Below are 16,471 nucleotides of genomic sequence, written 5' to 3'. Positions count from 1 at the left end.
TGTACTGAAGCATTCCAAAACGTTATTGGTTTGCTGTAACGTACTTTTAACTTTTTTACGTACGTTATTTGTTTTAATTTTTTTTTTTGAAAAATACGTTATTTGTTAGTTGTCAACAATCAACGTATTTTAACTCTTTTTACGCTTAATTACGGTACAAATTTTAGAGAGTACACCAAAAACGAAAACAACGCACAACGAGATTGACTATTGACTGAAACGAAGAAGACAATAACTCGTTGAAGAAATAATGTTCAAAAAAAAAAAAAAAACTCGTTGAAGAAACGATGGCGGTCGTTAAAGAAGAAAATTCACTAAGTGTAGCAAAAAAAACAATAATTCATTATATAACCAAATAAAAAAAAGTAGTTCATTATATAAGAAAACAATTCTCATAACATTTCTATGATGCATATGTATTTTTATCCTTTTCAACACATCACTAATATATTTTTTTTTCCACCCACTTTCGTTTTAATTACTTGTAAACTATATCATCATTTTCATATAGAAACATTACATTTCTAAAAAAACAATCAGAAACAAGATTTGCTCTCACAAATGATAACATATTACATTGTAGAATAAAACTGAGAAAATGAGATAACTTGTGTTGTAAGTAAACTAAGAACACAAGCCGGCAATCTAATTACCATATTCAAAAAAACCAGTACCCTTGAATTTCTCTTCCATCAATCCATCGATACGAGCTGCCATCTCCGGAGTCAGGTAGTTGCTCCAGTCTCCGACCTTTCCCTTCCTGAAATACGCACTATTCGGATAAAACTTAGAAGGAACATCACCTCCGCTTACCTTACCTTTGATCTCCTCTTTGTCTTTCTCTCCTTTGTTGGCTTCAACATTCTTCAACGACTCGAAACTGCAGAGGTTCACAACTTCCTCAACAACCCCTTTCTCCTCTTCCTCAGCTGTGAATCCATAACCCATAAACTCAGCCAATCTCTTCACATAGGGCAAAGGATCAGCTCTGATGGTCTCGTACTTTAGGAAGAAAACCTGATCTGGCTTCTCTTGATAAGCTTTCCAATACGACATGACATGGTCTAGATAAGGACCGTACAAAGAATGGCCTCGACAGAACATATCAAAAGACTCCTCAAGACTGTTGAGAGGACCATTGTCTGACCTTTCCTTCTGGAAGAAGTTCCACATGGAGACAAAGGTGTCCTTTGGGTCTCTCCAAATGTAAACCATCTTAGAACCCGCTTTCGAAATCGACTCGGGTAATAACCCATGCGGGATATGAGTCGAGAACAGCGTGTTCCCTTTGTCCTCGACAGCATCATTTTGTTGGAACAAAGAGAGTTCGCCCTCAATGAAAGGAACAAGCTCGTGAGGGTTACATTTCTTGAGAGGGTTTGAGGATTGGTCAGAGTCAGAGGCAGACCGATTTGCGATGGCGAAAGTTAGAGCTTTGAGCCAAGTGGTACCTGACTTTGGGTAGCTACAAACGAAGAAGTCAATGGGTCGTGCTTGGAAGACGTCTCGCGCGTGAAGCCAACGTTCAAGGAGAGGCTTCACTATCCAGTGACCACCGTATCCGATCAGCGGAGCTTTTGGTCTCCAGCCTTGGGTGTGAGGAAACGTGGCGATTAGGTCTTGGTACCGTTGTTGATTCTTCTCAAACTCTCTCTCGGTCTCGTCTTGGTGCTTCGGTAGGGTTGCATTGGTAACGGTTTCTGAATCCATGGGATCAAGGAAGAGGATGTGAGGACTGGACTTATGTTCTGTGGACTGAGAAAGGTGATTATATTGTTTGTGTCTGGATGATGGTGTATAATTAGTCATGCATGATGCTATTTATATCCACAGGTGTTACATTATAATCTTGAAACAGTAACCAAAAGAAAATATGATATCTTGTAATTGTGGCACTTGCCAACTGTAAATGAGTTTTGGATATATCAAAACTTTGTGAAAATAGAAAAAAAAGGGGGCATTTAGAAAAAAGATTACCACTTCTTTATAGGGTTATTATGGAAAGAATAAAACAAAAATCAGGACTGCATTTAGTCAATGCATGCATGGATGATATTGCATGTATAAAGAAAAAAAAAATATGTGGCATATGTAAAACAGAAGAGGATCTTTAAACAAGGGAAGCTTTGCCAAATGGAAAAATATTGTAATGTTTTATGGCATATGTAATTATCATTTCACTATCACAATAGCATGGAAACGAATCCGGAAAAGAAGAAGAAGATCTTGTAGTTGTAATTGCAATTTGTATTTTGTAACACCAAGTAAATGAGTTTTTATCAGAAACTTTGCCAAATGGCAAAAACAGTATATATAATTAAATATTTGTTTTGTTAAAGAGATAAACAATAAAAATATCTTCTATAGTTAAAGATATACACTATTTCAATATAATTACAAAAAAAAATTGCAAAGTTATTTAAACATATGATAAACATAATAATCCAGATATCATACGTGTATCAATATACTTTTTGAGTCGATAAGATATTCCTGTCCAGATAAAATACACTAAATTTTTTTTTTTTTGGATTAACCTTGTGGTATTTTAGATCTATTGAAAGATCCAAACTAATTTTCAAGTAGATGTGCAGCACACAGGTGAGCCATCTTTTTAAATATTCAAATGAAGGTTAAACATGGTTTCATATTCACATAATCATATGGCTACATGGATTTTCGTGCTATTACGAACTCAGGTCTCCTTGAAATCCGCCTACCACTAGATGATAACTACACTAACTATTGTTCTGAAACCTAGGTATAATTATATGAAACAAACTAAGTTCTCAAAAGTATTTAGTGTTAAGGTTTATCAAAAAAACTTTCAATAAAAATTAATGATCAGAGTTCTACGTAGATAAAGTATGTGACTGTTTAATTTGCCTTCGTAATTATTAGATTGATGTTGCATGATAAATTAGAGGCTATGGTCATGAAGGTAACGAATAGTGTAATTGACATGCATAAATTGAGTCTTTCATGTCGTGGGTTTGACATAGACAAGATACTTTGTATTCATGCAATTATATTGATTTTTTTGTAAAGAAAAAGTCAATATATGGAAAACAAAATTCGGAATCGAACCGGCGACATAAAGATCATACCATCCAACAACACTTTTTTACAGCATACAACAATATAATCTACAACCTTCCACTCCACTACCAGAGGAAAGTTATAAAAATCACTATTTCTACAATATGGAAAAGCTAATATCAATTACTATAATCTTAACAGATGATGATACAAAACATAAAATTAATATATAACAATTGATACCAAGAGAATGACAAATGAAAACCCTGTAAGAGGAATGCTAGTCAGAAAAACCAAGAGAAAATAACGTGTATGAGTTTTTTGTTGCTAAAAAGAATGAGATAGAGGTAAGCAAATCTCTAATCCTTATAAGACCATAAAACTCCATCAACATAATCAATAAATCAAAGCTATAAAGGAGAATAGGAGATGTTACGAAGTTGAACAATTCGATTCGTTGTGGTTGGTTGTTGACCAATAAAAGCATGGAAGAAAACTAAGAACATGATTAGTATGGTTCAACTCGAGTAGAAAGGCAATGTACTAAGAAAACACTAAAGTTCTGGCATTGGTTAGATAAAGACCTATTCACTCAAACCTGAAACTAAGCTTGCAGCTCGTTTCAGACCAGCCTACGTACATATATGTGTATGGTCAGAGCCGGCCCGGAGGGGAAGCAGACCAAGCAGGTGCTTCCGGCCTCAATATTATAACTAACATTTCGGCCACATTATTGTCATGTAATCCTTCAGCAAGTTTGGTTCTGGATCCTCTCTAATACGGAAGAGGTACAAGGTTCAAAGCCTCCTCCCCACTTTTACTTTATTCCCTTGTTTTTTTTTTAATTTTATAAATTTAATAAGCCCAACATTTTTTTAGCTTGTGGCCCATATATTGTCAGGACCGACACTGTGTATGGTTGATGGGTGCTCATCTCATTCTAAAGTGGTCTGAACATAATTTTGACGTCGTAAATACTTGTTCACTTTAGTAAAATTTAAATTTTGGTTTTGGTTTTGGTTTGCTAGCATTATTCCCGAACCAAAACAAAAAAGAAATGCATCACTAGAATACACATATGCAACTTTAAATCCGACATTAATGCATACTAGGTGATTTTCCCGTGCTCATGCACGGGTATAAATGTTTTTGAAGTAAATATACTATAATAATTGATTGTTATTTATTTTTAATTTTTAATTAATTTATAATTTGTATGCATCATTTATATTTATAATATTATATTACTTTAATAATACATATGATTTTATATATGTTATATTTAATCGGTTTTTGTTGTTTTTACAGTCAATTTAGTTATCATTTGCGTAATTTGGATTGCATCTCCGAATACAACTATAATATTTTTATTCTAAATATATTAAAATTTTGATTAATTTCTTATTTGCAATTAGGTGGTTGTTCTCTTAAATATGTAAATATATTTTATGAAGATTATGTATAACTTTAGATATTTTGTGCTTAGAATAAAAATAAAAAAATAAACTAAAGTCTCTGATTCCAATTTACATAAATTAATATAACGCTAATATTCTGAAGTCTCATGCATATATATAAATTTTAGAAAAGAACTAAATTGTAACAGTTGTTTAATATTTTATTTTCATTTTACTATGTTTTGAGTTGTTCTATGATTTATATTTATTAAATAAATTACTATTCTTCAAAAATTATATATTCTTATCGTAGTTAAATCTATGATTTTAGATATAAGTTAGATTAGTCGAATCACTCATGTTGTGAGTATATTGAGTTACTGTTATTCTTTCAAATTCAAATGAAATATTTTTATTTTTTATTATAATCAAATCAAATCAAATCAATTTTATTTATCGTTTAAACGTACATTTATTTTCATAATATTTATCAAATTATATATTGATGTTTTTAAAAATATATTATAATAAAGTGATGCTCAATAGGAAGTTACATACATAAGTAGGTGATACATTTCTCGAAGCTCATGAACACATATTAATATTTACAATAATAAAAATATTCTATAAATTCTAAATAACTTTATGCCTTTGATTTATTGAATGGAAACTAAAATTTATTTAAATATAATTAAATATGAGAATTCAGATTTGTTTTGGTATTTTGATTATGGTTATATTAAGTTCCACAAACATAAAATTTAAAAGAAAATTTAATATTAAGAAAACAAATAACTTTAATAATGATAAAATATAATAAATTTATTTTGCAACTATTTGATTTTTTTTGTTTTCAATATCTCTTAAAAATAAGCAGGAAACAAAATTGTAATTTTATTTGAAAATAATATTATATAAGTAAAATATAATTTATTGATATTGTTTTTGATGTAATTGGAAGCTATTATAGTCAACAAAATATATGAAGAATAAATAAAACACTTCAATAATACTAATTATAAACTATTTTTAGTCAATTAAACATATATCAATTTATGTTTCTCAATTATTTTGTGTAATCTTCTAAAAAAGTAGATAGATATATAAAAATACTTCTATTAGTTTGAATTTTTTTGTATTGTTTAAAATTATGTTTTGAAAGTAATGTTATTTCTTTTTCTAATATCAAGATTATCTGTGTAAAATTTTTATAATGAAATCACATTATATACAAATTTATGTTTTTCATCTAAGAAAATATAGATATAAATAAAGTATTTTATTACTTCTTTTTTTTGTCAGCAGAAGTATTTTATTACTTCAAAAGTATATTTTATGCTATTTAAAAATATTTTTTAAATGAAATATTACAATTTTGTGAACTTTCCTTTTTTAAAAAAATCATATTATTGATACATATATTTTCGTTTTCAATTTGTTTTTTTTTTAACTTTATAAAAACTTTCATTTTTTATTATATGTATATGTTTTTGGAAATTTTTTAAAAGGAAACTAAATAAATAAATGAATAATAGTATTTAATATTTTTAATTCATTAAGGGTATCAGTGTAATCAACCATCTTGAGAGTTAATATGAGAGCGACACATAGGAAACTGACTTCTCAAATAATATTATAGAGATAGCTCATCAAAATTTAAATAATGGATCCAACTTAAAATCAATGAAAAAATCATCAATATCCAAATCATCGATATGGAGAACATCATCATTTTTCTCTACCGAACTTCCAGAACCAGAAGCACCTTCAGAATTAGCAACTTGAGTGGTCGTCTCTTCGTTTTTGTAGTTCGTGTTGGTGTTACAAAGCTGAGGGACCTCATCTTGATGGATCACTAAACCTGAATTAGCACTTTCAGAATTAGTAATTTGATTCGTTTTTTCCTTGTTGGTGTTACGAATCTTAGGAGCCCGAGCGTCCTCTTGATGGATCACTAAAGCTCCACCTCTTTGATTACCCTTCACGGCATCTAATCGTAACCTCACATTGTTCAACATCCTAGTAACCGCATCGGTCGCATCTCTCAACTCGTCGACGCTCTCCAATCTTTCCAAGGCTTGGTCTTCCCACCAAAAGCCTAACCTTCTGTTCTCTACTTGGTTTGTCGGATCACCAGGAGACTGGTCGTGAAGTAGAGAAGAGACGACGTGGTCGACAGAGGAATGGCCAAAGGAGTAGAAACCAGCGTGAGAATTGGTAGAAGGAGGAGTCGCTAAGATTGCGATTTGAGTGGTGGGAGAGAGAAGACAGAGCTCAGAAGCTTTGCTGAAGAGACCCTCACGTCGTTTACAAAACGTAACTGATCTTACTGCTTTGTCTTCGATAAACTTAATATCTATTTTCCTTTTTTCGCCTCCCATAATGATAATTGTAAGAAAGCAAGCGTCGTTTGTGTGCACATTCATCATCTCTCTTTCGACTTATATCGGCTCCCTTCTCATGTGTTGTTTCCTTTTCTGAAACTTTCCGTAATAGGGTGTTCTGAATTGCTATTTTAATTACTTTAGTAAATGCGTAAATGTCTTTTTTTCCTTTTAGTGGATTTATTTATTTTCTTTTTTGGAAATTCAAAGCCGGTGAATGAGGTAAAATTAAACAAGTGCTTTTTTTAAGCTTTCGGATTAGAAATTGATTTTTTTTATTTGTTTATCATAAATTTTCGTGTATTACTACTCTGTGGACGTTCTAATTTTCTAACCGGTTCCTCACAAGAAGCAAGAACCTACTGCCTCTTTGCACTTGTGTTTGTTGAGTTGCTACGACGTAATGATAAGCCGCGTTAAATGTCTTTCTTGTATTCAGTTGATCCTTTCCCAATTCAAAGATTACACACAAGTAAATTTAGAAGTTCTATAACGATACAGAACACAATATTGCGCATCTTTTTCAACAGTTTCATTTACCAATATGCACCAAGGTAATAACACTCGTCCATCATCTTCAAAATCAACATATAGCTTCTTCAGACGTTTGACCACGAACAGCGTAAGCTTTTTTGTAGGACTGCTGGCTCGGAGTCCAATCAGGATCATCATCATCATTGTCAACTACAATTGGATTAGTGTTCTCGTCTCTCCTCCTCTTCCCTGACCCTGTACCCTCATTCTTATTGGTTCCGTAGTGGTTGTTGATGGTTGATTCTATAGTTTCCAACAAACGATCCCCGTACTTGCTCACCTTGGCTCTGTTTCAAGAGTTTTTAAAGATGAGAATCACCGTATGCCCTTATAGAGAGAGAGAGTAGAGTTTATAGATACTTACTTTCCAAGACCATGGATATCAAGGAGTTCCTCTTTGGTTCTGGGAAGTCGTTTACTTATCTGTTGAAGCGTCGGATTGCTACAAACACAAGGGAGAGTTTATATTACTTATAACCTGAGAAAGAGACAGGAAAGTTCTGAACCTTACCCAAATATATGGTATGACATTACTGCATCTGAGGATTCCTTGACAATATCAGCCCGAAGATTTTTCAAGGCTTTGACCAAGGTATCCGAGAGAATCTAGCCTCGCATTAAGACAAATGAATCATCATCAACCAAATGGATGTAATAGAGGTGGTGCTTACAATCGTTAAGGATACAAGAATATATACCGAGTCTTGTGGGGGAGCAGGTGCCATTGGAAGAGTAGTTTGCTTTAGTGCAACTCTTGCTGGGGTTGGTCCCTGTTTGCTCGGCTTTACTGCTTTTACAGCTGAAGGAAATCTGCAAAATTATATTAAAAAAATCTCAACTAAAACTAACGATTATCAACCTTTAACAGGCATGTAACCCCTGACAACTAGTAGCAGCAATGTCATTGCAGTAACAGCAGACAAGATTTCACGTTGTCTGAGTATTAGTTTTACTTTAGTTGCAAGTGAGCATTACAGAACATACATTTCAAGTGTTAAGTCAATATACCTCATTTCTATAGTCTGGCCTCCAGATAAGATTGAGGCAGCTTTTGATCTATTCACCTATATGATAAAATAGATAAAACGATATATTTGTGAACATAAAAATTTCATTCTTAAGAATAATTAACAAGGGCGAAAAGTTAAAGAATACATAATTTCCCCAAAAGATTTCAGTAACAATGATACACATTCACAAAGATTTCTATCTATGACATCAACCGGAGGCTATAAATGAAAAATGAATTATAAGTACCTTCAGCAAAGACGATACAGATCCATACAGATCACTCTTTTTAACATACTCTGTGAGAATGTCTTTTGTCACAAGATAGTGCAAGATACGAGAGGCTTCACTTTTAGATAAATGCTTTCCTGCTCCATGGAGGTGCAAAGTTTCATGTCTGTGTTTCTTGACCTACAAGCCAAAAAATAATTACTTGCAAGGAGTTCAGTGACACTGATAGGATTCATGGGCGTTAGGACAACCGAGTTAAATAAAGCAAAAAATGGTCTATGAGACAGAAATGGTTCGAAATAACAGATTCTGGTAAATAGGAAGTAAAGGAATGTATTGTTAGTTGTACATACCGTCTGGTTTAAGGATCCCCTGTAGAGTTCTACAATATGAGCTGAAGAAAACCTTTCTCCTGTTAGCTTCACAAGTTCAACCTATCCAGCAACAAAAGACTGTTGTACATCACAGATACAACATCCAGCAAGTAAAGTACATGATGAACTTAATTCAGATGATTTCTATACCAGTTGCCTTCCAATCAAAGTTACATCTTTCTCAATCAATGTTTTGCTGCTGGAGCAATTATCACATGTGTTTTTGCAGTTCGTCGAATCAAAATTTTCCCCCAAATGAACTAGCTGCAAGAAACGTCGACAATCCACCTCATTTTCACAGTAACTAACCTGAAGCAGCAAAATTTTAGAAATATATCTCAGCGAATAGATTTAGAACTTTGAAAGCAAACACAAGGAAGGAATCTTGCCAATAATTACCATGCGGAGAAGATTGTCCGTATTCGATTCCAGTGTCCTCCCTGAACTTGCTATACGATTGTATCCCGTTGTCATGGTGCTTTGGCCAGGTCCTCCTTGGCTAATCATATGCTTCACTCGAATCTGAAAAGTAGATTGTGTAACCACAAACATGACCAAGAGCAGAGATATAACTTAATAAAGTGTCAGATTTATGCAACTTACATAATCGCTATAACAGTAATACAAAACACATGATGACCTCTGGCCGTCCCTACCAGCACGACCGCATTCCTTGCATGATACAAAATTAACTTAAGTGAGTTTCTAGCTGTTTTTAGGTTATGCTCAGTCGAATGTTCAGTAAAACACCTGATAATAGCCTTCAATGGACTTTGGGAGAGAGTGATGAATTACAAAGCGAACGTCAGGCTTATTTATTCCTGAAATACCAAACATCAGCACGCAGCAAGCAGCAAACATCAGTCAATCTAAGTGGCTATAGCAAAGACCATTCATTACCCATTCCAAACGCCACCGTAGCACATATTATATTGATTTCATCTTTGCTCCATTTTTTCTGTACAAACGCACGTTTACCAGGATCCATACTACCATGGTAGAAGGCTGCTTTATGGCCAAACTTCTGCAAATAATATGCACTTCCAAATTGAAACATAATACACGCATTACGCTCCGTATAAGTGATACGAGAAAAGCAAACAAACGACCAACCCGCAACGTTTCAGTGACTTTTTCGCAGTCCATTTTAGAAAGACAATAAATGATGCCACACTCATCAAAATGGTTTTTCTTGATAAACTGGTCAATATCTTCCAAGCACTTATTTGTCTTGGGAACCACAGAGTACCTGCATAATTTTTTTTTTTTGGTAAGCAGCATTCTGAAAACAGAATTGCTTAAGCTATTTCAGTACATTACCACAGATTTGGGCGATTAAAACTTTGCCGGAACACAACAGTGTTAACCAGGCCAAGAGCTTGCACAACATCTTCTTTTACACTGGCTGTTGCAGTAGCTGTCAAAGCCAACATGGGAATTTTAGGAAACTTCTTCTTCAGAATACCAAGACCCTGCATATTTAAACATTGTTTTGGAGGAAAAATAGGAAGGTTATGCTTCTTAAAAGCAGAAATGTGAAAGGAGTATCTGTCCAAGCTTTAAAAAGGCTAACCTGGTAGTCTGGTCGAAAGTCATGCCCCCACTGACTCACACAATGAGCTTCATCAATAACAAATCGAGCAAGTAAACTGTGGGAGTTTAAGCTTTCAAGGTGCCTCAAAAGGGAATCACTTCTGCAGTAACGAAAGAAAAGCGTCTCAGCTGGATGGTTACTGGTATTATCTTTCACAATAGCAAAGACTTGGGATACTTAGAAGATGCAAGCCTTTGGTCAAAATCTAAAACTATTGCAAGTGTCTTATTATATATTTCACCACCAGCCAATATAGTCCATATCAAATCTAATAACACAAGGGAATCTGATAGAAAGTTGGGCCAAAATAAATCACACAGACTCTTAGCTTATGCTCGTTACAAAAACTAATTTTGTAGGTTTGGATGCTCTTAGGTCACTCTATTCGCTGTGTGATTTTCAAATAACTTAATTCTTTTCAGAATCAACAACAAACTAAATAATGACTCACTTTGCCACTTTTTCCGGTGTGACATACAGTAACCTGTATTTAGAGTTCTCCGAGCTCAGCTCCCGAAGTATATCTAGTTGTTGAGTCCAATCCATTCCAGCACTTAAGGAAGCAGCATGTATATTGGCCTGTAACCATGATTCAGAAACCAAAGTGTAAATTGGGACATAATTTCTGAGTACAACATATTAATGCAATAGAAGAAAGAAACAAAATCTCCGGGTCACCTGTAATAAGTTCATTATCTGGTCTTGGATGAGTGAAACAAGTGGAGAAATTACTAATGTTATTCCTGCACAGATCAGAGCGGGGAGCTGCAGATAAAAAGATGTTACGAAGCAGTTTAGAGGGTCCTAAACACAGAGCAACTCTTCTGACACTGACTTATATCCTCCACCAGGGCAAACACTAGCTTACATGTTCACTGTATCAACACCACTTGAAAACTGTCATCTCTTTGTTATAGAATAAAAGCAACAAATAGATTCTAGGATAACAACGGCATATAAAAGTGACATTTACGATGTCGTTACCTGATATGTCAAGCTTTTCCCTCCTCCAGTTGGCATCAAAACAAAAACATCACAACCACTCATTGTAGCATTAATGATCTCTCTTTGGTTGGGTCGAAATGAGTGGTTTCCAAACACTCTTTTGTTATTGACCTAACCATTGCAATGGAGTACATGAGTACATGGGAGCGAAATAAATAAAAGAACAGCTAAAGACTGATAATCAATCAATCACCTCCAGATTTTTAGTCCAAGGAAAGTCACGACTGCTCCACTTTTTGTCATTTGAACCATCGGTATAAGTGACATCTATAATCTCAGGAACACATCGTTCTCTCTCTATAGGACCAGATGAAAGACCAGACCTATCTTCAGAACATAAATAGTCTCGCGGCATATTCCAGTTATCACTTACATATCTGCCTTGTTCTGTTACATGAACTCGAGAATCTGCGTGCGCATAATCCGCCTTTCGATTTGTTGTTTGAGGTGTCTCATACTGAATATTACGAGTGGGCCTAGATGCCAAACACCCAGAGCTTTTCTTTTCTTTATCTTGGATAAGGATCTCAAGCTGCTGAATTTGCTTTTTCAACAGTAACCTACAAACAATACAAGTCTCAACAGCTTAGGAGTTACCCCAGAACTCAAGGCACACTCTCAATTTCGATGCAATTAGAAGAAAAAAAACAGAAACGTTATCATTTTCTATTTAGGCCTAATTTCTTCTCGCTGTATTAGCTCCATGTTATCTTTTGAATACAACAAAACAACTAAAAGGGGAATAGAATTGATGAGAATGCAAACCTCTCTTGACAAAGCTGTTCAAAATGACCAGGGCTCAGGTCGGTAGAATCGTCAAGTAGTTCATTTGATACTGCAAGCAGCGCGTCCTTCATTTGTTCCACATGGCTGGGAGCTTGAAGACAGAGCCCTAGCTGTGTTGATATTAAAGCAAACAATATGAGAAAACCAATTGGTTTTGTGAAATAAGTCAATAACCATTAAGAAAGTGTGAGATATGGCAGCCACACCTTTACTCCATGACTATAGTTGGAACATAGCTCAGGAGGCAAACATGGGTTTTCTTCTCCTCTTGAAGCAAATATATTAACAGATGGTTGATGGGTACACGTTGAATGGTAGTGTTCCATAACAATTTTCTCTACGTCAATACTCTGCGCTCCAAAGTAAGCACATGTTGGTGTTAGTCTAAATTTTCAATTCTGCACAAGTAGCATCAAGAATGTTACCTTGAGAATGTCATCATCGTCAATCTCGATAACTTCCACCTGTCTAGCTGGGTGTGCTAAGTTTCTAATTGGTGGTACCTCCATACCATTTATACAACCGGTTACTGAATCTCTAACCTCGTTATATACCCGTGGAACCTTGCCAGAAATTAATTTACCATCACCTGGGGATGAGGAGGAGAAACGGTCAAAAGATGTTGCAGTTCCTCTTATTCTCTTTTGACTATCCTCTTGATGATTGTGTGCAAAGAAAGATCCATCAGTGTTGGATGTAACTTTAGCAGTGGATCTTCCTCTCGTAGAAAATGAACAGTTAGTGTTGATATCATCAATTGCAGGAGTAATGCCAGGTCTCAGGTATGTATTATTTATTGAGAGATTTGCAAGAGCACACCAAGCCTGGCAACATATGTAACAGCGTAAGTAATATGTTAATGAAAAGGGGCTTCTCTGTCATGGGAAGATCAATCGGAAAACAGAATCCAGTAACTACAGCGACCTAAGTGTTTACTCAGATACAGGAAAAGAAAGAAGATTTGCCGCAAGAAACATGCTGATGGGTTTGGATCAGTAAAAAAAATCAATTACCATGACAAGTTTCCCCATTGTTGTTACCTTTGAAATATGTTGGTGTGCCAAAGTCTGCACATCTACAGGGATGATGTTGTAAATTGGCCTAGAAAGAGAGGCAGGAACAAGTTCTTCAGATCACTTCAGCTATATAACACTAACTAGAGTTTCCATCAAAAGACGTAATCATGGACATCTAGCTTAGTTTTCATTAGGGGGTGTTGGAAGTCACTGAAGAAGGGATCCATAGATAAGACATATTTTCAAATAGCCTGAGCTACCTATATGCAGAATGAGAACAAGTGATGACACAAAGATTCAAATATGATGCTGGGAAAAACGAGAGTCACAGGAATAGTGTAATTAGTTGTAGGTGATCCTCAGTAGTAACCAAACAAGTAACAGAAGAGGGAGACGAAATAGAAATAACATATTGAAATTACCTCGAAGCCGTTTCTCTACTTCTACTAGGCTTTTGACTTTCTAGAGAGTAAAGCATACTAGAGCTTAGAAAGTTGTTCGACGATGGTATACACTCAAAAGCGTTGGCATGTTTCAACCAATTCGTTTGAGGTAAGTGAACTCTGGATTTTTGAGCTTCAGGGAGGTGGCTCCCACTGCATTCACCAAGACCAATCAAGAAAATTAAACGCAAAGATCCAGAAAACAGTTATCTACAAAAACAAAGAAAAAAAGGGCAGAGGAAAAATCAATATTACCACATTTTATTAGCAGCGCTCATAGGTTGAACATGAGGAAGAGCTCCAGCAAGTCTATCGTCTCTTGTAACAACCACCATTTAGTGCACTTGAGAGCAAAGAAATGCGATTACTGATTAGTGAAGCTGATGATAATGCAACAAAAATACTGCAGAAACTGATATAACTGTTCCCAACTTAAGCTGTAATAACTAACAAATTCTACAAATACAACAGTACTAGATCGAATCTCGAGTTTGAGATCATAATCTGCATATGATTCCATCTTTCAATAAAGAAAGGATTAAGCAATACGAACATAATGCGGAAGCTAAAAAGTTCTCAAAGCGAAGATTCTCTTTACGCATCTTATGAGCAGTAATCATAATCGTAAGCTGATCAAAAACCACATTGACAAATACAATAGCACTAGAACGAATCTCGCGATTAGATAATCATAATCCGCATATGATTCGATTCCCTCTTTTCGATTAACAAAGGATTAACCACTACGAATGTAAGTGCAGAAGCTAACAAGTTCTCAGAGCGATTTGCTATGACTAACGAAGATTCTCTTCACACAACTTTATCAGCAGTAATCGTAATCGCAAGCAGATTAAAATCGAAAAAGAGCGAAAGCAAAACCATAGGAATTGAGTGGGAACGGAGATTTACATATTTTTTCAAAATCGATGGGACTCTCTTGCTTCTACGGCGAAACTCTTCCGGTGAGATCTCGAGGCGGCGCGAGGTTACTCTCCGGTTTTCGAACGGCGGGGTCGTTAATAGAATCTCTCTCCCCCCTCACAGACAACAAAAAGAACTCTGATCTTTCTGAATGTAGAAGAAATAGAAGAAATTTTCAAGTTTAACGTTTCTATTTTCTGGTTTGCCTTCTTCTTCACCCATAAAGTATTATAATTATTCAAATTTATTAGATTAAGAAAACAACCATTATAACTCTCAACTTTCAAATTAAATCCAAAAAACCTTCTAATTCGTGTTTAAGCAAAAAAAAAATTAAAATTTTAAATATTAATCATTTTAACTTTCATTTACTTTTGACCCGATCTTTTAAGAAACTTTAATAGTCAACTATTAAATTTGAGTAATGTCCATAAAACCTAAAACAACATTGTTTTAAAAATCATTTCGTTTAAAAGAAATCTCAAAATTGATATCTTCTTTCTCACTCAAAAACCTAGTCCCCAAATTGATTTCATATTCCGCAAATCGATTTCGTAGACAATCTCCGATGCAAACAAGAAGTAGTGATTTCTTCTGCGACAAATAATGATTCTCATCAATTTGATAAAGTCGATTAGTCACTCTCAATTACTTGTCGGGTTTTAGATGATGAAATTCTCAGTCTTAACTTTTCGTCAAATTTTACGGTTATTAATATTAGTTATGGTTATTAATGTCATTTATGTTCTTTGACAATTCGAATTTTTTAAAAGGCATATCTATTCTATTAAAACAGCAGTGTGACCCATTGATAAAAAGTTATGTCCAACTTAAATTTTAATAATACATACCTTTTTAATATAACTGCAATGAAATATATATATATTATGTAACCCCCCACTTAAAGTGCCTAATGATCGGCAACCACCACTTTTTGTAACTGTATCCATATATCTTATTTTTGTTATGTAATCTATTCTATTAAAACAGCAGTGTGACCCATTGATAAAAAGTTATGTCCAACTTAAATTTTAATAATACATACCTTTTTAATATAACTGCAATGAAATATATATATATTATGTAACCCCCCACTTAAAGTGCCTAATGATCGGCAACCACCACTTTTTGTAACTGTATCCATATATCTTATTTTTGTTATGTAACCACCATTATTTTTACTGTTCAAATCCCAACAATTTTTTCGATGATGTTCATGTATTTTATTTTTCCTAACATAATCCCAACTATTACTCGGATTCTTTATTTTAATTAATATTTTTTATTAAATATTTTTACTTTCACCCATAAATTTTTGAAAATTTATTGAAATTGTTTTTATTATAAAATTTTATAATATTAATTAAAATATAATAGATATATTTTAATATTTTTATAATTTCAATTTTAAATTTTTTATTAAACATTTTTACTTTTGTATATATATTGATTTAAAAAAGAAAAAAAATTATCCTCCCGCAACCGCCCGCAACCGCAAACGGTAGCTGGAGCCAGCTTTTGAATTTATGAGATTCGGAGCGGGTTGAAGCGGTTTAGAGCGATTTGAGTGATTGTTGCAAACCGCCGACAACCGCTACCAACCGCAAAAGCAGCGTTTGCGGGTGGTAGCGGAAAAACCAGTCGCACAATTAATAGAATTTATGGTATATTTGTATTTTAATATTTTTACATAATTTAAATGAATATCCATATTTGAACTGAACCCGTAATGATCCAAA

The 16,471-nt window shown here is 34.2% G+C and overlaps 3 protein-coding genes across 7 annotated transcripts; all 3 read right to left on the bottom strand.

The window, feature by feature from the left end:
- Positions 1 to 51: 51 nt before the first annotated feature.
- On the bottom strand, positions 52 to 4,611 carry LOC103838472 (cytosolic sulfotransferase 18). Its single transcript, XM_033279700.1, has one exon. It carries the CDS (start codon positions 1,807 to 1,809, stop codon positions 646 to 648), a length of 1,164 nt encoding a protein of 387 aa, XP_033135591.1. The 5' UTR covers positions 1,810 to 4,611; the 3' UTR covers positions 52 to 645.
- Positions 4,612 to 5,834: 1,223 nt separating this feature from the next.
- LOC103838546 (agamous-like MADS-box protein AGL97) lies at positions 5,835 to 6,916 on the bottom strand. Its single transcript, XM_033279937.1, has one exon. It carries the CDS (start codon positions 6,863 to 6,865, stop codon positions 6,086 to 6,088), a length of 780 nt encoding a protein of 259 aa, XP_033135828.1. The 5' UTR covers positions 6,866 to 6,916; the 3' UTR covers positions 5,835 to 6,085.
- A 162-nt stretch (positions 6,917 to 7,078) lies between these two features.
- On the bottom strand, positions 7,079 to 16,160 carry LOC103838471 (ATP-dependent DNA helicase Q-like 4B). 5 transcript variants are annotated; one of them, XM_033279935.1, is made up of 27 exons: positions 14,721 to 16,156; positions 14,067 to 14,154; positions 13,791 to 13,964; positions 13,366 to 13,453; positions 12,778 to 13,176; positions 12,559 to 12,702; positions 12,332 to 12,462; positions 11,760 to 12,126; positions 11,546 to 11,677; positions 11,240 to 11,326; positions 11,013 to 11,140; positions 10,541 to 10,661; positions 10,288 to 10,439; positions 10,081 to 10,216; positions 9,868 to 9,991; positions 9,718 to 9,788; positions 9,571 to 9,639; positions 9,367 to 9,489; positions 9,118 to 9,276; positions 8,947 to 9,027; positions 8,612 to 8,773; positions 8,363 to 8,418; positions 8,053 to 8,164; positions 7,866 to 7,960; positions 7,719 to 7,796; positions 7,383 to 7,641; positions 7,079 to 7,294 (listed from the first exon to the last, which is right to left on the bottom strand). In XM_033279935.1, the coding sequence occupies exons 2-26, from the start codon at positions 14,144 to 14,146 to the stop codon at positions 7,404 to 7,406; spliced, it is 3,507 nt and encodes a 1,168-aa protein (XP_033135826.1). In that variant the 5' UTR covers positions 14,147 to 14,154; positions 14,721 to 16,156; the 3' UTR covers positions 7,079 to 7,294; positions 7,383 to 7,403. The 5 variants fall into 5 exon arrangements, 4 of the variants coding, with proteins under 4 accessions (XP_033135826.1, XP_033135825.1, XP_009113159.1 ...); XM_033279934.1 differs by having other exon boundaries at positions 7,225 to 7,641; XM_009114911.3 differs by having other exon boundaries at positions 7,225 to 7,641; positions 13,393 to 13,453; positions 14,721 to 16,155.
- Between the last annotated feature and the right edge of the window lie 311 nt (positions 16,161 to 16,471).

Source organism: Brassica rapa, chromosome A09 (genome assembly GCF_000309985.2).
Source record: "Brassica rapa cultivar Chiifu-401-42 chromosome A09, CAAS_Brap_v3.01, whole genome shotgun sequence".
NCBI classification, from domain to species: Eukaryota; Viridiplantae; Streptophyta; class Magnoliopsida; order Brassicales; family Brassicaceae; genus Brassica; species Brassica rapa.
This window is presented reverse-complemented; position numbering and strand designations above follow the sequence as displayed.